Raw genomic sequence first — 27,980 nt, forward strand, 5'->3', positions numbered from 1 at the left:
AAGATATTAAGTGCCAACAGGCTGAGGAAAGAAAAAAACATTTGCTATTTTTTAATGGTTCTTTTATTGCACTTAATTTTTGTTGTTGTGCCTTCTTCCTTTCATTGGAAAAAAAAGATTCTGAAATCGTTCTTTTTATAACATTGTCTTTTGCTCCCTTTTATTGACAGGTGGTGGGAGGGGGTTCTTTGAAATTATTTCCAAAAAGGACAGTTTTCTTTTACCCCATCCCTGTCACCCCAACTTTAGTTCTGTAGTCATTACCACCCAGTGTTTTTGTTTACAGACTTAATAGTTCCGGCAACGATGCTGCAAGTATGTCATACCCAGAATCCAACAGTGCAAGATGTCGTTCATCCAGTGCCGCTGATTCAGATGGGGCCTTGCTGAGTAGGATCGAACCTCCTCTTCTTGACATTTCTTCCAGAGTGCGTCAAAAGAAGATGCAAGCAGAGGGGGAAAATCCACAATATTAATCAGATGGTGATGAGAGAAGGGTAATGATAATGACAGCAATGCTAGTTCCAGAGCAAAGTAATCAACTGGCCCCGAGGCAGATTTTCCCAAATAATTTGAAATTGAAACACAGAACAGCTCACACTTTTGGATGATGTTACAACTTCCCTGCCAGTGTATACTCATCTATGAATACCAAAAGAAGCTTCAAGTTGTTCACTGTAAATCACAGAAAGCCTCAGCAGCCCAATTTGTCTATTTCAGAAGTAAATGACATGGCTAATTTTAACTAGATGTAAATTATTCTAGGGAGGCTCTCCCACTTAGGGGGCTATTAGCAAAACTAAGAAAAATTCTGCAGGTCTTATAGCTACTTCCTTCCAGAACTTGAGAGTTCTATATCAGTGGATCAGCCTTTGTCAAAGTGGAAAAAACAAAACAAAACAAAAACACTTTGCTCTACTCAGTTATATCTTGCTGCCTTGGTGGTGTGGGCTCTTACCCTACTCTGGAACAAGCATTTTTTCTTACCTAGAAAGCTGAAAACCTGAGTGCACAGTAAGACAGTACACTCAAGGGAGAATGGACACAGGCTTGGGTTAGTTAAGCAAATGCAGCAGCTTAGCTTAGTTTGAAGTAAGCAAGTTAAAATGCCTTGCTCACGGTGTCCGGTCTCCTAAAACGAGGTTCCTATGTTTCAAAAGAGAAAAGAAAGAACCAGCAAGACACTACAAGGCAACAACAAAAGTTAGTTGCAACCTCCCCGTGGTCTGGCTTCATGTGGGGCATCAAGCAAGGGGGCTCATGCATTCAGTCTGCACACTGAGCGGGTGCAACCCAGCTGCCACTGCGGCATCATGCAAAACTGGAGACCAAGGAGTCCCCAGGATCCCTCATCCCCCTGCCCACTCACTTGGGGCCAGTTGGATACCCTTACAGCCCTAAGTACCAAAAGGATTACAGTATATTCCTCCTCGCCCATGGGTAATTCAAAACAAAAACAATACCAAAGCTCAACATATGTAGAAAGACATCCTGCAAAGTTCTTATTTTTTTCCAAGATGACCACTTTTATGCTTCTCTTTTGAAATAGCAAAAATAAACATCTTTAAAGAAAATCTCCCTTCTCCTTTTTAACGTTTTCATTATGGCATCTTCATTAATGGCTTAAGCATGTGGATCACTGGCTAACATGTAGTGCAAACACTATTTCCAACAGTGCTACTTTTTTCTCTTCACCATTCCCCACCCCTTCAACCCTCTTTTGGGTCAGTATTCTTAAAAGCAGCCATTACTGAAGCTGCCCAGGAAAGAGAGGTGAGAACAAACAGGAAGTCTCCCGTGATGTATCTGTCACTGAGCTAGATTCCTTCAGAGCACAGGACCTGTGTCTCTACCTATGTTCACTGCCCTTGAAGGTAGATGTACAAGGAACCACACGTCCTGTGAGTCAGGTGGGGAAAAACAGGGACTGCTTGACCTTGTGAAATGACCCTGAAGGACTAGGAGCCCCAACCTATTAGATATGTATTGCTGGAACTCATGAGAAATGTTAAACTAATGTCTCCCCAATTAAAAGCGGATGCGGAGGAAAGATCAAGTGTGCTCATGCTACCCATGTAAATGACTATATTGCCCTCATTCAAATTCAGGGAACATCAGATAAATAGCCACGTTTACAGTCATAATGGCAATGTGGTTCTTTTTTTTTTTTTTTTTTTTGGCTGCACCGTGCAGCTTGCAGCATCTTAGTTCCCTGACCAAGGATTGAACCCGGGCCCATGGCAGTGAAAGCACTGAGTCCTAACCAGGAATTCCCTGGTTCATTTTTAAATGGAGGTATGAAATTCCATTTCAGCCTGGCATACAGGCAACCTCTAGTGTCCAAAAGCTTGTGCTCCTTTTAAAAGTCAGTTTTTGAAGCTTAGATTGCATTTTTTATACAAAAAATGTTCGACAGTATGACTGGACTCCCAGGGCAGACCAGGAGGCCAAGCCACCCTCCTGTCTATGGGAAAATGGACTCTAGAAACTAATGGGGAATTCCAGGACCACGTTTCCTCCACTGATGTCCCAGCAGGGAGAAAGTGGGGCCCCGTGATGAAGACAGAGAGGGATACTCCTGCAGCAGGCTGACTTTGAGGGCTCCTCAGGGGTAAACTGTAAAACCACTATGGGCTACTGTATGTTGAGAACTGCCTGTCAACTCTTTTTGTTCTATTTTAATGTGATACACTACTCTCATGCGTAGGTGCTTGCTGCTTTTCTTCCACAAGTCTTTCCTCTGAGTACCTCTACCCACTAGATTCTGAAGGCAGCTCACTTTTTCATCATAACCTGCAAGGCATTTTTGGATCATTATAAAATATTAGTGTAATCCATAAACCCTGCATTGACCCAGTTTTCATCCATTTTCGCTACTTCTGAAAAACCTGTACTTTTGTCTACTATATATTATACTACATATACATCTATACAAAATTTTTTAAAAGCACTTCAGGTAACAATAACCATCTTGGAATTGCAAAGTCTTAGGTCTTCTTTTAAGGGTATGTCTATCCACCACTAAGACCTTCTTTTCTTTCCATGATGAGACATCACCTGCCCACCAAGAACCCTTTGCCCAACCCCGCCTCCTTGGTCACCTTAGACTGAGTTCCCTTCCCCAGGGGGTTGAGTCAGGGAGCTGAACTGGGTCTTTCTGGCCAACCCAACACCACCACCACCTGTGAGGTCTGAGTGAGAAAGTGCCTAACCTAGGAGTCGCAGGTACTAGAGGAATCAGGCTCCTTATTTTGCACTGGGATATGGTCATGGAATTCAGATAAATGGCAATCTGGTTATCCTCCTCATGGAAAGACTACCTAAAATTGATCCCATTTCCTAACTCTATAAAAATGAAAAGCAAAAAAAAGAAAAAAGGACATTTGCTTTTTTGAGAAAATGTAATTAGCAATATTAAGTTCCTTTCAAATTTCATCCAATGTGACATTCAAACAATTCAGTTAACTTTCCTTGTGATAATCCAGATATGGCCCTTTAAATTTCATTTATTGCAAGCACCTAAACAGTCTTTTCTTTAGCACTTTCAATGACAAGGAACACAAGCCAAACAGAATCTCCTAGAGTTCAAGTCAGGCTCAGTAAGGACTTGTATCCCAAGTAACTTCTCATAGAGAGGAAACCACATATGTAATTCCACAGACTTATTAAATTAACACTTTTAATGTCAGGAGGAGCTCTGCCAGGCTAGGACGGCCACTCCTGCCACCAAATCCCATGCAGAGAGCAAGCAGCGGAATAATGGGACATGGCACGTCTTCCACAGACTAAGATTATAATATGGTTGGAAGAACTCAATATTCATCCTAAAATCTTGTGATATGAATTGTCAACAAACTATGGCATCATCTATTACCTTCAAGTTCTTTTCCTACCACCACCTAGAATTCCTCTTTTCTACTACCATTGCCTATGATGTTGATATACTTTATGTGCATATAAATGACCATATTGTTCACACCAAAATTCCTGTCTTCAAATTTAAGGAATTCAGCTAAAAAGCCATATCTAGGTTAATAACAGCAATTCTGTTCATTTTTAGATGGAGAGAGGCAATTTTCTTTTTATATATTTGTCACTTTTCCTAAGCTTTAGAGAATGATCCTAAATGCTACTAAAACGATCCTTCATTTTCTCGATTTTTTCCAAAGTCCAGGAAAAGCAACAGCTCTAATGACCTAGTGGAGCAGCATTATTATTCAGCACTGGATAGGGGCCAAGAGTCTCTGGGAGTCAACCAGGACAGAGGTCTGCAATCTTCCGCAGCACAATTCGTAGCTTTATTTAGTGTGTGTAGGGATGGAGAGAAAAAAAGAGCATGGGGTGACTGTAAATCGAGGCAGATGTGGTGGAAAGTTGGACAAATTGGTGTGCCAAGGGCCTATGTTCAGTTTTCACAGGATTTCTCAGAGAAAAATCCTGACACCCCCAAAGACTGAGAGTTCATAGACTGAATTATCCCTTAGCCACCTTCATACTTGGAATATGCAATTAACTGAAGTTACTAAGGTATGCCTACCACATTATCCAATACATCAGAATATTAAAAAAAAAATTACCTACCAAATGAAGTATTTTTTTTCTTTTTAAGAGTTTCACAACCTTGCTCATGCAAGTCTTACTTACGTTAACCAAAACTTTCAGCCTCTACTATTCTGCTAAAAAGAAGTAATCTAAATTCATATTATTTTTTTGACCACAGCAATCTTGACAAAGCTTCATTATCACTTTACACACACAAATATGTACACATTCACACATGCATGTACACTCACATATGCTTATGCTTTTACCACCTGTTTCAGGGGAAATATGGTTTAAAAAAAGAACCATAAAGAACGGCAGACAGTGTCAGGAGTCAGAGCACAGCTGTATTTCTCATGCATACTCTAACAGATTATGTTTGGTGTGATACTTCCTCCACATCTATGTTACTCAGTGTTATACCTAAAGGAATGTGACATTAGGAGAAAGCAGTACTTCCCCTGAGCAGTTAATATATTTTCCTTTAATCTAAATGTTTATGTACCCTCAGATTCTTCAGGCTACTTTGCCAATTTCCCGTCTAGTCATAAAAGCCCATTTCAGGAGGGATTTCCAGTAAAGGTATTTAGAGCAATCCTTTTCAAAAACTGTTTTCAACTTCTGATTCTAAAGAAAGCCCTTTTGTATCTACACTGAACTCAATGAAAAAACTCAAAGTTTCAGTTCAACTAGCAAAAAAATATACTTCCAAATCACCTCTAGACTAATCATCTCCAAAACTGTCCAAATGGTGGGAAAACCTAAGCTTTATCATTCAGCACCCAAAGCTTTTTATTGCAAGGGGTAAGCAGTTATTTAAAGTTTAATACAAACCACATGGTTACTCTTAAAATCTAAAGATCTAAACTCTGAAAATATAAAGCTCCTCATGGAGCAACCAATAGCACAAAGAATAGCAGCTTCTCCGAATTTAAACGGCTAAAGTGACACGTTCAAGAATTCTGCCTTCATTCTTTTCTTTGTTTCAGGGCATACAAATATTTACTTCACACTATTGTGTGCCTCCTACAATGTTTTCCTATAAGGGTCTGGGATGGGAAGGGGTATCGACACAGCCCAGCCATACACGTGTCTGCACAGCATCCCCACAAAGGCTGTTTTTCTCACCTAAGTATCCATTTCTCCCCCTCTTTTTGTGTGTGTGTGTGTGTTCTTCTGATGATTAGACATCTCTCTCAGATATAAATAAACTGTACGGGCCTAATCCACTTATATACACAGTGATAAAGGCTTTTTTGTTTTTCCCCAAAGAAACATGCAATTCAAGCTGTGAGCTATAGGCCAGGCCACTGTTTTGAGGTCCTGCTACAGAACAGCGCTCTTATCTCCAAATGCTGAAGTGGTACACCTGTCACTGCATGTGGCTGGATGGCAAAGATGCCCAGGAGACTCTTCTCCAGGCCTTTGAAACTGAGGTTTCCTAACACTAAGGAGGCATGAGCCAAATTTATTTTTCTTGAGGCACATTTATGAAAAAGTTCAAAGGAACATTCTAGAATGAGAACAGATCATGGAACTATGGCAACGTACAATGACAGTTTTACAGTAATGAGACTCTGAAAAGTTTTTGCTGGAATTAGGTCAGCCCAAACAAACATATATTCTTTTGTTAGGTACCATGTGAGAGACTCACCATCTGGGCAATATTTTGTTAATACCATACAAGAAATTTAAACAGGACTTGCTTACTTTGTGTGTGTGTGTTTTTCAAAGCATTTTGATGCCAAAATTACTGTTTCACCAAACAAGTTCAAGTTTATAAATATCTCTGTAGAAAAGAAGTCTCATCTGGTAACACCTTTCCAACTTGAAGTCACTCAAAACCTTGTAGGCTTATGCATTAAATCTTAATATAATAACAAAATTAGCAGAAAATGTTTAATTTATTTAAATCATCTATTGGTTTGTTTTTCTTTCATAATCAGTTTATAATAATAATATTTTACCTGGTTCAAATATATTGAATTCAGAATTCCAAACATAAAATAGAATAAAGTTCATAATTAAGGCAATTATTCAGATAATTCAAGGTCAAAAACTTCCTTGTTAAATAACGAGATGGAGGCAAAGTGGGTTTTGAATTTGGGTAATGGTCTTATTTCCTGCTTAAATTTGTTTCCCTAGATCTAATTGAAACTGAATTGATCACAGGGAGTGTTTGGCACAGGAGGTCTTATCTACAAACCACAATAATCAAGTCATCACAGCACGAAAAGGTATAAAAGGCAATTATCCGGGCTTCCCTGGTGGCGCAGTGGTTGAGAGTCTGCCTGACAATGCAGGGGACACGGGCTCGTGCCCCGGTCCGGGAGGATCCCACATGCCGCGGAGCGGCTGGGCCGGTGAGTCATGGCCGCTGAGCCTGCGCGTCCGGAGCCTGTGCTCCGCAACGGGAGAGGCCACAGCAGTGAGAGGCCCGCGTACCGCAAAAAAAAAAAAAGAAAAAAGAAAAGAAAAAAAAAGGCAATTATCCAATGAATCCAAGGTATGGAAACATCCAAACTGGATAAATTAGGTCCAAAAATTTGGAGCACAATTAAGGTTTGTTTGTGATTATCTGGTGTGTCTATTTAAACAAACTTACTTCAGTGATCAATGTACAATCCAAACTGAAAGGTCACATGAAAACACAAAGGCCTACCAGTCATGTCAATATTAACAGTTCATTAGAAAATAGTAAGTGTCACAAAGCCACAGACTTCAAATTCCAATGAGAAACCAATTCAGTAGGTTAGGGAATTAATAAAACTATTTTTTTAAATCTGTTTTTATAAAATAATGAAGCTTTTCAAATCACAAAGCTATACATGTTACATGTGAAAAATAAGAACCAAATGGTTACTTAGGTTGTGAAAATTTCAAAATGTCAATGGCATATACACCAATTTTAAACAGATACAAGGAACTTATATCCACTTATTTCCAATGACGTAGTTTCGATTATCTGCATATAAATAAATGTTTCTCAGGATGCTTGCTCCTAAAAGTTCTTTTATCAAAGAACTTCTCCTTTAAGTAGTGCACGTGAATGCCTTCTACATTTCATGTTTTCCCACTTGCCTGAAGATGATATTTGAGGTTCCATGTTTCTTCTTTTCTGACCAATTTCTGAACAAAAATATTTATTTTTAGCAGTTTTACCGTTAAAACTCGAAATCTGGTAGCAGGAACTCAAAACTTAGTTATGTAAGCAGAAAAGAGAAGTGCCAGAGCCACTGAGAAGAAGACATGCGGCATTGCTTACTTAAATCCCCATCCTGTGCCCCCAAGGACAATAGCTGCTACCAGGATGGCACCAGCGATGGAGCCTATTATGAGGTTGGTGGCACTAGGACCTGTGACAAAGGATCATGGGAAGAAAGTCATATGAGCCGACCACTTTCATTACCACCAGGGACAGGCAGATAAACGGTTTCAGGAAGTAAGTCCCCTGCATAAAAGATCGCTAAACACTTAAATTGCCTTTATTTATAGACAGCTACTGCTTGGATTCATCTACCTGGAAATCTAAAGTTTCCGCACCGCTGACAGAATAATTCATTCCATTCACCTTTTTCAGAATTTGAAGCAAATTATGGATGCCCAATTGCTGCTGTTGCCCATCTTTCTTCTCCTCCCCTTTCCCAGTTATCACGAATCAAACAAGTAAAAGAGCGAATAAAGAACACGACTGCATTAGAATTCATTCAATCTGACTGGCAAATGAGGGCATGAAAAGAAGGAAAACTATTCCACTGAAATGCTCTTTCAAGCAGCACACAAAGTTGTCTGAATGCTAAATTTTTTATCCCCCCGTTGGAGACAGTTAAAATTTAGAAGTCGGAAGGGGGGTATCAATAAATAAATAGAAACTTTGAAGCTCTCAAAGAGCTTCACTGTACAGACCTATACAGTGTTTACACAGCAACATGGGGTTCCAAAGACAAGATATAAAGGAAGCATAAAATTCATTTGGGTAATTCTGTAGAAATGGGAAAAAGATTCCTTAGGTTCGACTGAATCTATCTTCAATTTTCCAGTTATTCCTAAGAGAAATCTGAGGCTTAGAGATAGTAAAAAAAAAAAAAAAGAGAGAGAGAGAGAGAGAGTCGGAAAGACAGCAAGAAAGAAAATGCAAGGTGGAGCTTCTATCAGTTGTTTTAGAGTTGAAACATACAGTAAGTCCTCTCCACCCACATGGAAAACACTTTAGCTCACTATTTTTAAATGTAAGAAATGATAACTTCAGCAAATGAATTATTCTAAGTATCACAACCTCCAGGATGCTAATATGCAGGTCCAGTGCTCCTAACGGCAAGCCACTTCCAGTCCTAACTATACATCTCTGTTCCAGAAGTCACAAGGCCAATTTTCATAGTTCCCCTAAAATCCTGAGTTTGTGTATACATTCATTTCTGTGTACAAAATTCTCTTTTCTGCTCACATCAGTGCCCTCAACTGTGTACATAAATGGATGCCACTTTTAGCAGCACCAAAATTGTGTGCATTATATGTTTTTACTCGGAGACCACCCAGTGCTGTGGGCATGAGTGGGGAGGTGGAGGATGAGTGAGTCTGGGGGACAATGGGAGGCTGGGGGATGTGGTCTTCACAAGCTCCTGGGCTGTGACACGCTCGTAAGGCTAACCAATGAGGTTCTACAGAACACAAATCTCAGTGGCCTGTAGAGACACACTGAAAATACTAAATAATAATGAGTGCAGGAAAAGCAGATTACCTACTGTATATTGAGCACTTACTACATGCCGGGTGCAGTTCTAAGCTCTTGACAGATATTATTTCATTTGATCCTCACAAAAACCTTACGAGATAGGAACTATGATTATCCCTGCTGAATAGATGAAGAAACAGAGGCTTCTAGAAGTTAATAAGTGACAGAGGCAAAATCTGAACACAAATTTGTCTGACTCTCAAGCTTATGCTACAAATTGAGGGTTAGCGAACTACAGACCACAGGCCAAATATGCCCCCGATGCTTTTTTTGGCAAAGAAATTTTATTGGAACACAGCCACGTTCATTGGTTTACATACTGTTTATGGCTGCTTTCATGCAGAGACAGCAGAGGTACACACAAGGCTATGACAGACACCCTGCGGCCTGCAAAGCCAAAACAATTTACTATCTTTAAGATTGCTAACCATTAATTTCCTCCCCACATTTTTTTCTGCTCTTGTTCTTTTTTTTTTATTGGAGTATGGTTGATTAACAATGTTGTGTTAGTTTCAGGTGTACAGCAAAGTGATTCAGTTATACATATACATGTATCTATTCTTTTTCAAATTGTTTTCCCAATTAGATTGTTACAGAATATTGAGCAGACGTCCTTGGGCTATACAGTAGGTCCTTGTTGGTTATCTATTTTAAATATAGCAGTGTGTATATGTCAATCCCAAACTCCCACATTTTAATAAGGAATCAAATCTTGAAACAAACTTTCAAAACATTTGTATGGCCATCTACATTCTGTATGCTTTAGAAATGATTTGTACTTTACCAGCTCAGAAAGCATAGGTTGGGGTTAGAATCAATACATAATCCATGAGAAATGATTCCTGATTTATAATTATAAACTAAGGAGTAGAAAAGTAAAGGCAAAAATCCCGAACAAAACCAAAAAAAAAAAAAGCTCTGTGTAACCCTCAGTGACTAAATGAACATTAATACTATATCATACTATGTGGATTTTATTTTTAAAAAGCTATATTACTGTTTTTAGCAATTATGGCCAAATTTAGAATTTGAAGGGAACAAAACAGTAAACTAATAGACAAAAAGCATGCAGAAACCAAGTTAAATAAATAAATCTATTTTAAAGAAAAATATATATGCTTATACGGACTTACCTGTCACAACCAGAAATAGCCACAAACTAACAACAGTGGAAGGGTAGATGAAACAAAAGTTGGTAACAAAGACTATGCCTTACAGCAAAGGCCTTGGATTTTGCCCAGCTCTAAATTTTTCCAAGGGAAATTTATTAAGATTCATCCCTTCTGTTAGTACATTTCAGTTATGGCCAATAAATAATATAAAATGATATAAAAATGGAATTTATATACTATAAAATAATACAAAAAATGGAATTGGGATGATTTTTTAGAAAACTACCTTTCTTCAAGGAGGAATTTCACGTAAATGTATATAGAATTTCTCCTGGAAAAGGAATGTTGCATCTGTATATAATCCAGTTAACAGACCCAAAGTGAAATTTTACAGGACAAAGTTCTTGTTTTCTCTAAATATTTTACCTCTGTCATATACAAGTAAGTAAGGAGAAATAAAATATTTATTTTCTAACAAGTAAAGAGAAATAAAATATCTTTTCCAGTATTTTAGCTTCCCTTGGGTTAATTAGCTTCACAGTCCATACAGATGGGATGTGAGTTAGAAGATCCCAGTCTAGTCAAAGCCCTTCAGTCAAGGGAAGAGAAAGCTTAGGTAATCTTCAACACAAAGTGAGACCTCTGGACTCCCTCCTCTCTTAATGCTATTTTGGTGCCGAGGTCTCCCAGGCCCATACTGTACTGTGTGCAGCAACTAATGGGACTAAGGAGGAACGTGTGTGATGTTAGCAACAAGCCTGTGGTTTGGGGAGGTTGAATAGAGTTTATCTGGTGTTTCCTTAAAATACTAGGAAATCATTCCTGGGCCACTGGGGAGTGTTACCACCACTACACTGAATAGAAAAGACAGCATGTGTGGGGTGTTTCTGTTATTTGTAAATGCTCTCTCTGTAATTAGAGGGGGAAAAAATCAGGATAATCTTTTAGTCTACAGATTGGCAATCTCATAAAAGCAATATCCCATGGAGAAATGACAGTTATTGTGAGGATGTGGATCAAGTACAGAGCAACCTAAATTAAAGCACCAATGAGGAGAGCTGTACTTCTGTGTAGGACAAGTGGCACACAATGTATTTATTTATACACTGGTTACTTTTAAGACAAACCCACCAGATAATTTGCAACTGTTCACTTAATGTTTGCACTAAATATCTTCCCTTTCTTAAGGCTCCTTGCTTCCAAATATTTATGTAAACTTCTGATTTGAATGATTAACCTATTCTATAAGAAGAAAATAAAGGCAGTATCCTAAATATCTTTTTTTTTAAAAAAAAATTAAGCTGAAGCCTCCTGTATCACTCTAAATAAATGGAGGAAATATTAGTGGCTACATTTGGATTATCTTTAAAAGGAGCTACAATTGTTGATAATTCCTAGCTGTATACGTGGATCTAATTGACTGGTGAAGATTAAACTTGTTATAAGAATCCTAACAAACTCTCATATAAAAGCATTTTTGTCAATAGTTTGTCCAAAAAAAATCTGTATCTTAAAATTACTTTTACAAATGGAGGAGCAATGGAAGCTTTTGGACCATTGCCTTAATTGTGAAGACATCATAAGCACCCCAATGTTATTTTATGCCCCACATTGTTCCAGACAGGAGAAGGTTCTCCATGGCACGAGAAAACCACAGGACACATACACATCCAAATCACACCACAAGGGGCACTGCCACGGGGAACACAGCAATGAGACAACACATGGGGGAGTCAGATGCCAAGGGTCAGCTCACACGCCAGGAACCAAACAGAAACACTCGGAAACGCAGAAAGATGCTTACTCTATTCCCCACCCTGTGCCTCCAAAAATCACCCCCAGGGCCAGAATGGTGCCGGCCACGGCACCTATTAGCCTGCTTGTGGCCATGTTCACTGTGTGGAGGGAAAACGGAGATTTTTTTTTAACAAAGGAAATTAATTACACACTGATTTCACTAACATACATATAATCCGTTCAGGAAATGCTTTGAAAGTCAGTTAAAGACTGAGATCTTTGCTTTAAGATTTGAAATTAAGATCTACATGCACATTGCAAATATTTGAGGATGATTTTGAATTTAAGTTCAAATTCCACAAATGCTACTTAAAAACATAATCTTTATAAATACTTTAAACATGTAAATAATCCAATTTGAGTTATAGGTCCTACACGGAGTGAGATAAAATTAAAATGTAATTTTAATTGCATAACAGCAAAACTGTATTTTGGTTATGAAAGTAATAAACCATTACTATGCTTTTTATAAACTTCTCAAACCATGAAATATACCTAAGAAGCTATATCTTTTTTAAAATTCAGATCTTATTCAAATTTTGTGAAAATCCTTACAAATTTAAAACAGAATATATTTCAAATGAACCAAATTTTTACCTGGAAAGTGACTTTATCTGGAAAAGTGTATCTCAAATAACCTGCAATGTTTGGGACACACATTGCATTGGGACATTTAGTTTTTGTTTATAGTCTCCAGTGTATAAACTACACACTGAGAGAAAGTTAGGGTCTCCGGGAAACTGTCTTAATTGCTTCAAACCATGCAGTAGCGGGTGGCTGAGGGGAGACACTCCATCCCCGCACATCACGACTTCTGTGAATAGCTTTGGCATGTTGCAAAATGGGCCTGGAATGAGCACAGGTCCCCAGCGTTCTCTGCATGGGCAAGATGAAGTTTAGCATTGAAGGAGGAAGGCAGGTTATTCAGGGTTGAACGTGTCTGTGCGGCTGTGACTATACATGCAAACCTGTGGACAAAAATGCACTTTAACTCACATTTCTATGTGAATCAAAAGTACTGGCTTCAATCACTTTACCAATTAAGACCGAAATTAGCTTCCACAAGGCTGCATTCACACAGATTGTGTGTTATGGGAAACAAAGAACTATGACTCGAAGTCACAATTTTTTAAGGCTTAATATTGGGCTTGTTAACATTTTGAGCTAAATATTCTCCCAAAGAAGAGAGAGGACCTTGGTGAGCAACTGTGCAATTGCTTCATTTTATCACAGAGCAAATAATCTGAGTGAGAGATTCTAGTTTTATCATTAACTAAGCACAACCTGAGTTGTTCTTAAAATAACAAAAAAGATGGGGGACACAACAGAAAACAGAGAAAATCTATGGAGATCATTGAGGGGAAAAGAAAGAAGACCAACATATAAGGTGGTGGCAATGTTTTCCAAATATGACTGTATATTGTAATTCAAAATAACCTAACTGATGGCTCAGATTTCCAAGTTATGGAGGTAAATATTGGGATGAAGGGTATTCTAGATCGAGTGCCTTATTTTTTCTTTTTTTGACTCCTGAGAAAATCATTGTTTTCAGAATACTAAATTAACCAGGATACATCATGTTATCATTTTTTTTTTCTTTTTTTGCTTAAGTTTTAGGCATTGGCCCTCAGACCCAAAGTACGTGAGAGTACTATTACCCTGTTAATTCTTATATAAGCTCTATGTGCTAAGTTACAGGAAACACACACACATCTCTGTAAAACATAGTGATAAATGAATATTTGTTATCTTTATAGTAACTATATGAATGATGACTAAAAATAGCTATTTTAAAAGGCTTTTTGTATTTCCTATGGATGTAATTTCTCACTGCAGAACCGAGAGAATTAGGCAATCAATCATGCAGGTGTTAGAAACAACCAGAGGACTAAGACTTCTACAGATGCTTCAAATATGTATTCAAGATAAACAGATATAGTCTTTAATCTCCCCTGAGCAAGAACAATTATCTCCAATTCTTAACTGATGAGTAGTCAACACCAAAGCAACATAAAAGTAAGTGGAAAAATAGCTTTTTCAAAGGTATCCTCTCCCGTCTTTGCTCTCCTTCCCTCTCACTACTTTTAATTGTGGTATACTAAAAATATATGTAAAATCCATTTGAGTCTTTATCATGATACTTGACAGGATTATCTCTTTCAGTAGGTAGTGACTCAATGTGTTTTCAAACTGGCATGAATTCACTGAGTGGCTCACAGGTGGGTGGATTTGTACAGGGGAAAATATTCAGAAACCAAGGCCTCAGCTGCTCTTCACAGTTACAAAGAATTTATCTTCTCATTGAAAAAAAATTCCTTGGATCTTTAGGGGCCTATGATCTAGTTTCACTTCTGTAATAATTTATTTATTATGTAACTGTATTTGTTCATTGACTCACTCATTTGTTATCTACCAAGTGCCTTTTTTTTGGTTCCAGAAAATACGGTGTAAGAGTAAGGGAGCAAAGAACAGTTTGGTTAAAGATTAAGTATAGTATTTATTTCTAATCTTAAATTTTAACAAGATAATAAATCTCTGCAGAAAGAACTTTGGTGCACAGAGTACAAATGATGGCTTTGATGCCTCCTGCCTTTGAAGTATTAAAGGATGCAGGATTATAGTCTCTTTTGGTTCATTGGAATCACATAGATGAAATAATGCAGCTTTTTGTTTCAGAAAGTCTCTAAAAGTAAGAAAAGAAAAAAGCCAATCGCTCAGTTTCAAAAACGCAATTTCAAAGTGTCTGAAGCATGACTAGTCTGTGGAAGAATTCTACGTATAAAGTAGAAATTCCTAAGAAAAGGAAAAATTTCAAAGTTTGTATCTTGATATTATATATGTCTCAAAAATTCTACCTCTTATCACATATGATAGCAGGGACCAAGATTAAAAATAATAATAATAATCCAGCAAACAACAGAAAGAGGAAAACAAAAATGAAAACATACTGCTAAATGTTAATAATATAATGTTTCCTTTGACAAGCAATGGATCAGCTAATAAGCTTAATCATTACCTGTTTATTTTTTTCACCCTTTCTACTTAGTACTGCTATGAAAACTAGCAGCATAACTTAACACCCAGCTTTAACTCAGGCTGTGTGCAATAACAGAAAGAAAACATTGGGCTGAAGATCAGGTGATCTACATTTTATTGTTGGCTCTGCACCTAACTAGCTGTTAACCTTGTTAATTTAGTTTTCTCATTTTTAAAACAATGGGTCTGAACTGAATTGCCACTAAGGTCCTTCCATCTCTGATCCGATGACTATCGTCATGAGGAAAGGGTCTGATCAAAGCTTCCCAGGACCGTTCTTTGCCCTTATATATATCAATGAAAACATTTGATATGTTCCAGTTTCTTCTTTCCTCCTACAATGGTGCTGCAAACCAACCAGTGAGAAAAGTTCCATTGTATTTCATAATAAGCACTGCGCAACGATGCCTACACATTACAAAAATTACTGGTACTTGACGTGGCTCTCCTTACAGCAGGTGGAAATTCTAGGTCTTCTAAACAGAGTTCAAACATATTTTACCTTTGTAGAACAAACCAAAATAATTTCTTTCAGGGAGTTCAGTGGAAACAGGTTGGGAGAAGAGGGACCCAGAAAAGTCTTCATATGTAAAATGAATGAAAATGTAGAAAACATGAGTGAAGTAATATGTGATAGAAAATCTTTTTTAAAAAATCCTCCCCCACATGGTTTTTGCATTGAGATCCTATTTCTTGTCTTTTAGTAATTTTGACTTGAGAGTTGGAGCAAATAGTCTAGCATGCTTTAAACAGTGGGTTAACAGTGGACAACTTTAGCGAGTACAGAGTGACTTCAGTGGCAATACTTTCATGTGTGTTTTTCATCCCTACCTAGATGGAGAAGTTGAATTTTTATTCTTCCAGGAACCTATAGTTGAAATGAAAGGAATACCCAAAACACATTGGTTCATTTCTGACTTCCTCAAATCAATGGAAACAGAGTCACAGAATTCACCTTTATTTTTTTACTAATTTGGTCTTGATCCAACACCAGACCAATTCAATCATGAGAAAGAATGTAGAGCACAAAGTTATAGAGAAAAACTTTGGCACCTCATACAGCTGCTGAACCTACAGTCAAGGAAGTACTGATTGTTTCAATACCTTGAGTTCATTACTTGTTACTCTTCAGCAAGGCAATACAGCAAGTGGATTCTGATAAACGGAAAATCAGCACTACATGCACCATTTCACTTCCTTTATATATTCCCAAAGAGAAGGGATGTGATATTTATTGAGTGCCTACTATGTGCAAGGATGTGCTGACTTTTAAATAGTAGAGAATCAATAAATATTTGCTATCTGGATTAAAAAATAGAAGTAAAGTACCTAGTTTCTCTTTTACCATCTTCTTTTAACCAGAATATCAAAAATCTACAGCCAAGTGTTTAAATTTTTATTTCTGTTGTTTCCCATTTTCCTAGTGTATTACTGGAGTTTCCTATAGAGGTTGAAAAGATATAAATGACCGTTATAGATAGAGCCATTATTTAGTTGTTCTAAAATTGCTTGACTTTTCTGGAAATCTGATAATTTACAATAATAACTGCTCTTTGTTTATATCAATTAATGGCTTTTTTTCAAATGAATCAAGATGATTAGAGATTCATGAGGATTTTAGAAATTTTAGAGCCAATTGGTAGGTTTACTCAAATGATTGCACTGTCTTCATTAAGAATTTAAAAAAAAAGAATATTTGCAATAGGAAAGAAATTTACCAGAATGCTAACATTGATTACCTCTGAGTTGCCAGATTAAGAATGATTTTTATGCTCTTTTTAATCTTTTCTGTATTTTCAAAATTTCCTACAATAAACTTGAATGATCAAAAAGGTTATCTTTAGAAGATAATGAAGACTAGCACCACATTAAATGGGAAGAAAGTGAAACAAAACAAAAGGCAGCTATGGATATTCTCTTCTCTAGAATGTAGTTGTTTACTTTATGCTTCCAAATAAGTCTTCTAGGCACAGGTGAATGAAGGAACGGGGAATAGAGAGAACCAGACAATTAATAATCCCCTATCCTACATAATGAAAAAGGACAAAGTCTAAGCCACTTTAGCTCTGCTCATCTGTGCAGGCATCCTTATACATCACTTGAGGAAACAGCATCTACATCTTTAAGAGAATCACAGACATGCTATGGCAAGAGAATTTGGAAAGAATGAATCTCTCCTTCTTGTCAGAGCCTAAATCTTCTCTAAATCTAAGTTCTGAAGGTGGATCCAAGAATTTTTTGTACTAATTTTAAAGTAACAAAAGACTAAATGTAAAAGTGGAATTGGTTCCTTTTTAGAAATAGAAGGAGAACAGAAATAGACTGTGAGGGTGTGCTTGTGATTCTTATAGAATCTTAATATCATGGCATATTAAGCAAACTCATGAGAAGTGTTTTAACACACCCACTCCTACTGAACATTACACATGCACCCAAATCAGCCTAAATCTCTTCAGGAATTGAGGACGATGGAACTTCATATGCTTTCGAATTCATTAGTTTCCTATATGGACAATACTGAAGCTCAGAGAGTTTAAAGGCACTTTCATCCAAAACTAAGCAGATCAAAATGACACTATTTCTATATGTATTTTTCCTACCTGCAGGAAAAAGAAGCATGATAGTTATTTATAAAATACTGTTAGCAGTACCATGAAAAAGAAGAACCTGATATACAATGCCCATTGGTGTACAACATTCGTTCTAGTAATTTTTTGGTTTCACAGGTACAATGCTATAGATGCTATAGTAAGCCTACTGTAACTGATGACTTTTCGAGATCTTTGAAAATCATAAAATGGGTTGGGAATGGGAAGAATAGTGAGAAAGTGACTATCATATTTATGATGACATAGGCTACATTATAACATGATGTAAAAAAAGAGAATAGGCCTGAGATTGGGCACTTGGGTCCTGGTCCCAGCCCTGCCTCTGTTTACCTGAGTAACCATAGTATGTCACCTGACCTCAGGGGCTGAGAGTTCCCATCTACAAAATGTGGGTGGTTCCAGTCAGAATGGCCATCATCAAAAAATCTACAAACAACAAATGCTGGAGAGGGTATGGAGAAAAGGGAAACCTCTTGCACTGTTGGTGGGAATGTAAATTGATACAGCCACTACAGACAACAGTATGGAGGTTGCTTAAAAAACTAAAAATAGAACTACCATATGACCCAGCAATCCCACTACTGGGCATATACCCTGAGAAAACCATAATTCAAAAAGACACATGCACCCCAATGTTCACTGCAGCACTATTTACAATAGCCAGGACATGGAAGCAACCTAAGTATCCATTGACAGATGAATGGATAAAGAAGATGTGGCACATATATACAATGGAATATTACTCAGCCATAAAAAGAAACAAAACTGAGTTATTTGTAGTGAGGTGGATGGACCTAGAGACTGTCATACAGAGTGAAGTAAGCCAGAAAGAGAAAAACAAATACCATATGCTAACATATATATATGGAATCTAAAAAGAAAAAAAAGGTTCTGAAGAACCTAGGGACAGGACAGGAATAAAGACATAGACGTAGAGAATGGACTTGAGGACATGGGAAGGGGGAAGAGTAAGCTGGGACAAAGTGAGAGACTGGCATGGACATATATACACTACCAAATGTAAAATAGATAGCTAGTGGGAAGCAGCCGCATAGCACAGGGAGATCAGCTCCGTGCTTTGCGACCACCTAGGGGGTGGGATAGGGAGGGTGGGAGGGAGACGCAAGAGGGAGGATATATGGGAATATATGTTTATGTATAGCTGATTCACTTTGTTATAAAGCAGAAACTAACACACCATTGTAAAGCAATTATACTCCAATAAAGGTGTAAAAAAAAAAATGAGGGTGGTTCTAGATGGCCACTGAGACTCCTTCTAACTCTAAACTCCTTTTAACGGCTGGTTAAAACAAAGGTCCAGATCTTTCATGTTTTCTCTTTGAAGTATTAAAGGTCTGTGAAGTATTCCAATTTCTTCCTAATCAAAAGTGTGCTTAAACAGAGCATGGAAGACTACAACTTCCTTCTGGAAGGACTCAAGTAGTGAGGAATGACCAGAGTCTCATGTCAGTGAAAAAGAGTTTATCTATTAAAAAACTGGCATAGCTTAGACAAACTATAAAATGATTAACATTTGTGATTATGGAAGAAGAATGAGGTTTAAAGGAAAGAAAGAAAATCGGTATAATTACTTCTTCCCAATCTCAGTTCTAGGCTACGGGGTAACTTAAACATTTTTTTCAATATTATATTACAAGAACCCTTAATTCTGTAGTAATATGAATCATACATTTTAATGGCAAAAAGAGATATTCTTATGTGTCTCCTGTCAAATCTATGAAGTTGTTACATTGGCGCCACTGGAAGAGTACCAATGAATTCAGTATGCAAGGAATTGAAACCGAAGTCACACAAACCCTTGGGTCCTTCGTCCTTCGGGGGGTGCATGCTCCTAACTGGATCCCGGATACTGCAGTCTGTCCCCGCCCAGGTGAAATCACAGATGCAGGTGGCTTCATTACTACACACCTGTGAAGAACAAAGAACAGAGATGCGCCATTTTCACTGCACTTGGTGGAATAATGGTGATAAATGTAAAAGGGACATGGAACTAGGCAGAGGCTTTAAAACCCATTGGGAATTTTTAAAAATTTCCCATGGTTTTGAATACTAGACAAGGGGAAACAATGTATAGATCCAATAGTTGGATGATGTCTTTTTCAGTTAATTATAGAAAAATCAAGAATAAAAGGAAGAAATTTTTAAGTTAAATGTTAATTACTCATGTTGATATTATTTAAGTACACAAATGTCTGACAATGTAGAAACATATATGCTTAATTCAAGAAATTAAGCGATACTGGGTTTAAGAGGCATTGCCAGAGATTAAATACCTGGAGGCATAAATCGCCAATGCACTGCATTATCTCACCATGCTCAACGCAAAAGTCATTAGGTGGCACTGTGCCAGCCAAACACACACCCTCCCACCTTCCCTGCCTGCCATGGTATCACTCCTCTCTCAGTCAGCCAGGCTGAAGACCCTCCTAGAGCAATCTTTGTCCCTTTCTCTTCCTCTGGGGACCAAGCAGCATGCTGGAATGGATGTGTAATTTAGATGAAATAAATAACCATCCACAAACTAGAGACAGAGTAGGTTAAATCCTCATCTGCCTGTGAAATACATTTGGCGATAGATTATTTAGAGATGATAAAATCAAATTTAGGCTTATTGGTATAAGAGCTTTTTAATCTGAAATGACATAACACCATGATTATGATTAACAGGCTGAATTTAACCCTTTTTTTAACAAAAAAAAAAGTGGGAGGGGTAGTGGAGACTCATGGGCTTTTTTTTTTTTTTTTTTTTTTTTGCGGTACGCAGGCCTCTCACTGTTGTGGCCTCTCCCGTTGCGGAGCACAGGCTCTGGATGCGCAGGCTCAGCGGCCGTGGCCCACGGGCCCAACCGCTCCGCGGCATGTGGGATCTTCCCGGACTGGGGCACGAACCCGTGTCCCCTGCATCGGCAGGCAGACTCTCAACCACTGTGCCACCAGGGAAGCCCCATGGGCCTTTTTAATGCATTAAATTTTATAATGCTTTCAGAACAATAACTGAATAACTGAGAGGTCTGCCCAGTGCTTTTACTTTACTGTAGCAATTATTGAATATTTACTACATTTCTATGTGCTGGGTACTTATGCTCAGTGCTTTGTGTATAGCATCTCATTTAATACTCACACTAGCACCCTGATGGCTGAGAGAGGTTGAGTGACTTGCCCAAAGTCACTGGGATAGAAAGAAGCAGAGCCAGGATTCAAACCCAGGATTCTTTCTAGCCACAAAATCCATGCTCTTGATCACTAGGCTGTACTGCCTCCCAGTGAGCCTATGATTTCAACCAAACATGAAATCATAGTCATTGGGCATAAGCTTCTTATGTCTTTCTACCTTGTTCTTCAACATATCACCTGTTTAGCTATCTATATTTTGGATTATTTTTACCTTCATTGCAGCATCTCCCTTTGAGATGATCACTCTGAGTTTCTTCATGTCTGTTTTTTCCATTTCATAAGGCTGTTTAAATTCTGAACTACTTTTCTTTTACTAAACCCAATTTAAATAATTATTAAAATGTGCTTTTAAGTATTAAACCTCAGTTTGCCAGGAAGCATCTGCCCAAACACTCTGTGCATAGAATTAAAGCTACATGCAGTTGTGAGTAGAGAGTACATCTTCTCTTTGGCTGCCAATGGTCCAAGCATAACCATACAACTTTAAACACGTGAATTATAGCAGTGATCCAACCTCTAGTCTAGTGTGATCTTGCACACATAGATACTCAGTATGCATGTTGAGTAGCCAGAAGGCAATTACTGAAAGGGTGTAAATTATTGTGAATGGTACAAAGCAGTCACATGGGGTCTACAGTTTCTTTAGGAACCACATCAATTTTCTTCCAACTCCTTGGATGCCAAGCTATCTCTAGAGACTGCAGTGAATACAAATAGCCAGTGGTAAAAGAAACAACAAAAATAAAACCATATCAACACATATAGGAGTTATTCTTAGCAGATAAGGATACTAAGGAAATAATCATAGTCAGTGCATAGATATTAACAACAGTCACAGAAGGAGAATGGCTGAACTGGAAGTCCAACCACTGTGAAGCTGGAGGATGCCAGTGTTTGGTATCCTCAACTTCAGATTTGGGCTGGACACTGATGTCTACTTACCCCATGGCCGGAACAGACTTTACCCTTGGAATCGAGGGGGCAGCTGCTCATATTTAGGGCCTGAATCTGTAGGCACTTCCGATCTAAACACATCATAGATGGGCCACATGGTGTTCCATCTTCTACATAGCCCACATCTGTATCATCATCTAAAACCACATGAGCACCACTAAAAAGAGAAAAATAGTCATACAACCATTAGCACCAGACTTAGAAATATAACATCAACATGAATGAGGTTTGCTCTTTAGGAAACTGAAGAGGCTGTCAGAGGACATGGATTTCTTCTAGCATTTCTCCACTTTTCTCTTCCTTTCTCCCTTTCCCCACCTCCCCTAAATAAAATAAACTGTCTTTCACTATCATTATTACACTGCAGTCCATCAGAACAAAAAAAATGTCATTTGCACCAAGTGTGTTCTAAATCTTCCCTTGTTTTCAAGACCAACATTAAAACTAGGGGAGAAGTGTGCATAAGAACAAGACAAGCAATCTTATCATTAGCTCTTCAAGACTTTCAGCTGTTTCCTGAGGCAAAAAGGCAGATGTTGAGCATAAATAGCAAATGAAAATATTTTTAAAATTATTACTTTAGAGGATTGGACTATTCATGATTGAAAAAAATAAGCTGGTTCCTCTCTATTGATACATATAATTCTAAAACCTCAAAATGAAGGACAGCTTGAATTTGAATAATAATCAATGTTATAATTACTAATTAAGTACCTTGCTGAATATTTTAAAAATATACTAGTTTAGAATAAAACAATATAATTTAACAAGGTTGTTGTATCTAAAGACGTGCAAAAATGTACACATTCAAAGGAAGCTTCTGTGCATCAAAGTAACTAGATCTGAGGACTACAAATTTATTCCAGGAAGGCTCTTATTGTCTAAGACACTGTTAGAATAGCCTTTAGAGCCATTTAAAAGACAGAAAATCAGCAACCATTTGACCAAGACAGCAATAGCCAATTTGGTTACCCAATCAATTTACTAAATTCTATTCAAAATTACTTTGGGATGTTTCCAAATCTTTCATTCACTCATATAAGATGAAGGTTTGCTATTTGGGGAATACTAGGGATAAACATTGCAGACCCTGAAGGCAATTCTGTAGGGGGAAATCCCAAAAGTGTTTTGGGCAATGACAGTTATCATCTGAATGAGGGCATAGCATCTTAGAATTATGACTACTTTAACAGGAACAATATTTATTTAAAATATAATATGACTCCCAGTGTTCAAAAATAAACCTCATATCTTCTATGCCTTGTACTCACAGATAACTGGACATCAAATGTCTGACTACAGCTATAAATAATATTTTAGTGTATATTTTCTATATGTGATTAGGCATTAATTAAGCCATCTTCTAAACCACACACATGCTACATAGAGTATAGCTTAGATTCTTTATTCTTTGTCACAAAACATAAAACACACAGTGTTCAGAGAGTGACATATTTCAATGCTCAAAACTTTAATCATGTGTCAACATGAATACCATAAAGTTCTACTTTTAAGATTATAATTACAAGGAATGTCTCCCAACTAACTGGTATAATTTTTAAGCAAATATAATTTGCAAATCAGTATATAACTTTGTTTTTTAAATGACTTTCAACATGCAAGGTGATAATAAAATCTAAGTTACCATTTCCCTTGATTTTTCTAAATTTGCAATTCTCACGATTCATTAGGTTTTCCAACATTTAATGTGTTACCTGCAATCAATCACCCGGCCTTGGTGGTAGAAGGAAGTTGGGATGATCTCACCCTGAAGTTGACCAATACGTGGAGCTCGAGTAAGATTGGTACAGAGTAAAAATCCACAGAACACATCGCTGAACATATTAAAAAAAAAAAAAAAAAAAGAACAAGACAGGAGGAATCAAACTGAAAAAATCAAAACTATTCAGTCTACAAATATTTTAAAATGGGAAATAGTCCCTTTTCTTTAAATAAAAGCATTTGTTCAGATACTGTTGGTTGGTGAGGACTCCCTCCTTCCTTGCTAACAAGATCACAGCTTCTTCGGGGTAGCAAAGTGCCCAGCCCTGAAAGATGGCTCATGACTGGTGTCTGAGTTCATCATGGCACACCCATTTGCTACACCCACTTTCCTAGCCATCCCTCCTTCCCACCCTCCTGGAGCTAAGAGCAGCCCCTGGGTGTTGAGATGTGAGGAAAAGGCAGCTAGGGATTGCTGGGGAGAATTCTGTGCTCTGGATGAAAGGTTAGAGCCTGACAGGGAGAAGACCTTTTGCTCCTACCCCTGCTTCCTGCCTTTGAGTGTGGAGCCTTTGCATTAGCCTTGCAAGCGTGAATTCACAAATGTAAAGACACAAATTGAACATGCTAAGCATTACAAAGAAGAGGGGCAGAAATCATCTGGGTCCTTGGCGACATTGTTAAACGACTCACCCACCATGAGGGCACCTACCTCCAGCGAAGTAAACAATGAACTCCTTAAAAAATGTGCAAAGAATTAAAGTGGCACATTACAAAAAAGGACATCCATGTCCAAGAAATGCATGAAAATGTACTAACTTCCACTTGTAATCAGGAAAATACAAATTAAAACCACAACAATAAAGCAGTTCACACCCAGCAGAATACATAAAAGTAAAATGTCTGATAATACCAAATATTGGTGAGAATGAAGTACAACAAAATTCTCATATACAAATTCTCGATGGTAGGGTTTACTAGTACAACCATTTTAGAAAACAGTGTCACATCATCTGGTAGCACTGAAAATATACATCCCCTATGACTTAGCAATTTTTCTTCCAGGTAAGGCCTTAGAAAAGTATGTGCAAATGTGTGCTAAGTTACATGTATCGGAATGTTCACAGCAGCATGGTTCCTAATAGCCAAAACGTGGAAACCATCTAAATGTCTATCAACACAGAATGGAGAAACAAATCAAGGTATATAAATATGAATGAAAATGAAACAAATGAACAATAAATATGAACCAACAGCTACATATACCATGGAAAACTCTTAAAATAATGAACTTAAGAAGCAAAATGCAAAATAATACCTGAGATATGATTCCTTTTATATAAAGTTACTGAAACTTTAGGCAAAATATACTGTTTAGGGCTGAAAACTTGGGCAGTAAATCTCTAAAGAAAAGAAAGAAAGCAATTGCCAGAAAACTCAGGATGACAATACCTCCAGCAGAGAGACACGGGCACTGTGAGGGGGAAGAATACATTTCTGGAATGCTCTACTTCTTGATCCACACAGGAGTTACATGAGAGTTCACTTTGCATTTATTTGGCAAAATGTATATTTGTATATTAATCACTTTTTATGTTATATTTCCCAGTTTTTTTAAAGTTTAAAAAAACAAGCATTTATTTTCTTTAACTCATTGGTGGTTGGCTATTCTACTGCCAGATATTCAAAAGCTATCTTCTACAATGATCTGATACAATGCCTCCCAACTTTTTGAAGTCACAGAGGCACAGAGAAATGATCAGATTTGTCTATGACATTGATTTAATGACTGAAGCTAATTAAATCCAGAGGCATCCAACCCCATGGATTTTGACTATTTTAGTCCCCATTTCCTCCCTGGCACCTCGAGGACTGAACAGCTCAGAACATCTATAACTCACTCATGAGACATCAGATGGGAAGTTCTGTTCTGTTATTTTGGTTTAACTTTAAAGAAGTCAAAGATTTGTTGCCTCCTAAGGCCTCATCTACCATCAAAGACTACATAGAATGGCAAAGTTTCCTAAAGTACATTAGAGACCATTAACTAGAGAAATAAAACTTCCCTTAAATCCTCGCTCTGCTTCAAAATGGGAGAAGAATCCTCACTGTTATGGAAGGAGAAAGGAGGAGCTTTGGTGTATCACTTAGTGGTCCCATAGATCCAAGTCATTGAGTTAACCTTAATAAACTATTAAATCACAATTTTAACTTTCCTCACCAAATCAAGGGAAAATATTACCAACGTGCTCTGAAAGTATCTCACTTCCTGAGTAAAGATGCCTCCAATATGCACTGACTAGCTACTTTTTAGAAGGGAAAACAAAACTCTAATATAGGCATTAGATGTTTAATTAAATCAAATGGTGTTACATTTGAGAAATAATTAAGTATTACTTCACTTTAAATGGTCCCTCAAATTATATATACAGTCTATATCTTTTGCTTGTAGAATTCCATGCATACTAGTACATTCATAGGCCTTTTCTGCTAACAGAAGTAGAGAATTAAAACCCACTATTAATTTAAAATACCTTGGCAAAGTATCTCTTCAAAACAAGCTTCAAGTAAAATACAGCATGCAAGAACTTTTCTGAATTTTACAGAAATGGTGTGAGTCTGTACCACAGAAATAGTTTAGTTCATAGCCATTTGCCTCTAGCTATACTAATGTATTTTTTAAATCCATACTTTAAAATTTTAAGTAGTCGAATATTTATTTAAAAATCAATAACATTTATTTTGTGCTCATTTTACATTTGGACCAGGGTTTCCAAGTCCACTCACTATGCTCCCAGAGCTGACCACTCACTGTTTGCTGCACTGGATCCATCGGTCTCCATCCTTCCCGCAGTTGCCTTTCTCTGTGCCTTCTGTATTCAGCTTTTCATAACAGAATTTGTCAGACCCCGAAGCCTCTTTTGGAGAGGAGAAAGAAAAGAGAATTAATTTCAGTTCTCTTTGTTATCCATAACTGGTCGTGTGCCAGTAAATATTTTAATAACTGGTGTTTCAGAAAAAGGAAAAAAAATTCCTAATTTGTAGCACTTGCCAATTTCCATGGTGTAAATTTCCATGGTGTAATACATGGCTAATTTCAAACTAAGACTATGATGTCAACTGGCTTCTAAAATTCCTAAAAATTTAACCAATGACTCTTATAAGCTAAGACAGGACAGCTCCAACACACCTTTCTTTTTAACTTGGGAGACAAATTTATTCCCAATTCTTGTTGGTGGGTTTGAGGGTGGGAGGTAGGATTAATCATCAGCAGGAACTAGTGAAGTGACACAGAGAAAACTAGTATCATTCCTAATCCTGCTTTCTCTTAATATCAGTAGGCATTATAAAGTCAGAGCTCATTGAGATTTTACATTGGCACATGGATTTTGATATTTAAATCTTTTTACAAGACAAAAATGCCTCTATTATCTTTCCCTTGTCAAAACTGAAGCACTGAAAGTAAATCTTTCAGTTAAATGACATTTGCCAAACACTGACATCACTTGTGCATGGGTCCCAGTCTCCTTTTGTGTGCTTTCTTTTCCTGGTGGGTGACCCAGCCTCTGCCAGCAAGGCAGAGCCACTTCTCTCTCTCTTCCGGCCTGGCCCTCATGAACTGAAGTTCACTGGCGAGGCACTACAAATGTCAGGAAGAGAATATGTGTACTGACATGTAGGGAATGTACTGAGAAGCATGACCATGTACCCGAATCTCTATCTGCCTGCGTCTCACAAAGTACTTGTGTTTCTTCACTTCAAACTGAGATAATCAATTATAGAATTAAAAAAAACAACAACAAAAGTCTGGTTCTATCCTGGGGTAAAAGAAGAGAAAGCTAACTTGAGGGGGTGAATGTTAAATCCAAGGTACAAAGAAAATCAGCTGAGTGGCTGGATAATAAGCATGACCACTGCACTCAACCCAGTCTTTGCAGGTGGGTGTAGCGTCCCTTCTGTCACAGCCACAATCACTGATTGGCACTTTTTGGTTCAGATGACAAGTCCCCAACATTAGCAGTTGTTTGCTGTGGTTTTGTGACTAAGATTCACCTTCTCTTCCGCCTTTTCTAGTTGTTTGTTTGTTTTTTAATCACCCCAAGCTGTATATCTCTTTCAGCAAGACTGGCAGTGAAGAATATTAAGAGAAACCTGTGTGTGACCAGCAAGCAGGAAACATGACCTACTTGTTCCCCAGATGTACTGACACTGGTTATCCCGTGTCTTGCACTCCCCGTTGTAGCAGCGGCCCTGAGGACAGAACATATGTTATGAGGCACA

General features: G+C 37.7%; 1 protein-coding gene across 2 annotated transcripts in view; it reads right to left on the minus strand.

Annotated features, from left to right (window-relative positions):
• Positions 1-371: 371 nt before the first annotated feature.
• The window catches only part of ADAM23 (ADAM metallopeptidase domain 23), a gene marked incomplete at both ends in the record, with an annotated part of 161,853 nt that continues 134,244 nt past the window's right edge, over positions 372-27,980 (minus strand). The window contains 7 exons of one of the 2 annotated variants that reach the window (XM_079710762.1): positions 372-420; positions 7,808-7,898; positions 19,646-19,757; positions 21,966-22,134; positions 23,693-23,812; positions 26,512-26,617; positions 27,887-27,950. In XM_079710762.1, coding sequence (XP_079566888.1) covers positions 372-420; positions 7,808-7,898; positions 19,646-19,757; positions 21,966-22,134; positions 23,693-23,812; positions 26,512-26,617; positions 27,887-27,950 — 711 coding nt within the window. Of the gene's footprint in view, positions 421-7,807; positions 7,899-12,190; positions 12,282-19,645; positions 19,758-21,965; positions 22,135-23,692; positions 23,813-26,511; positions 26,618-27,886; positions 27,951-27,980 lie in introns of both variants that reach the window. The other variant, XM_079710763.1, reaches the window with a different exon arrangement.

The sequence above is a fragment of the Hyperoodon ampullatus genome (genome assembly GCF_949752795.1).
Source record: "Hyperoodon ampullatus genome assembly, chromosome: 8".
Taxonomy (NCBI): Eukaryota; Metazoa; Chordata; class Mammalia; order Artiodactyla; family Ziphiidae; genus Hyperoodon; species Hyperoodon ampullatus.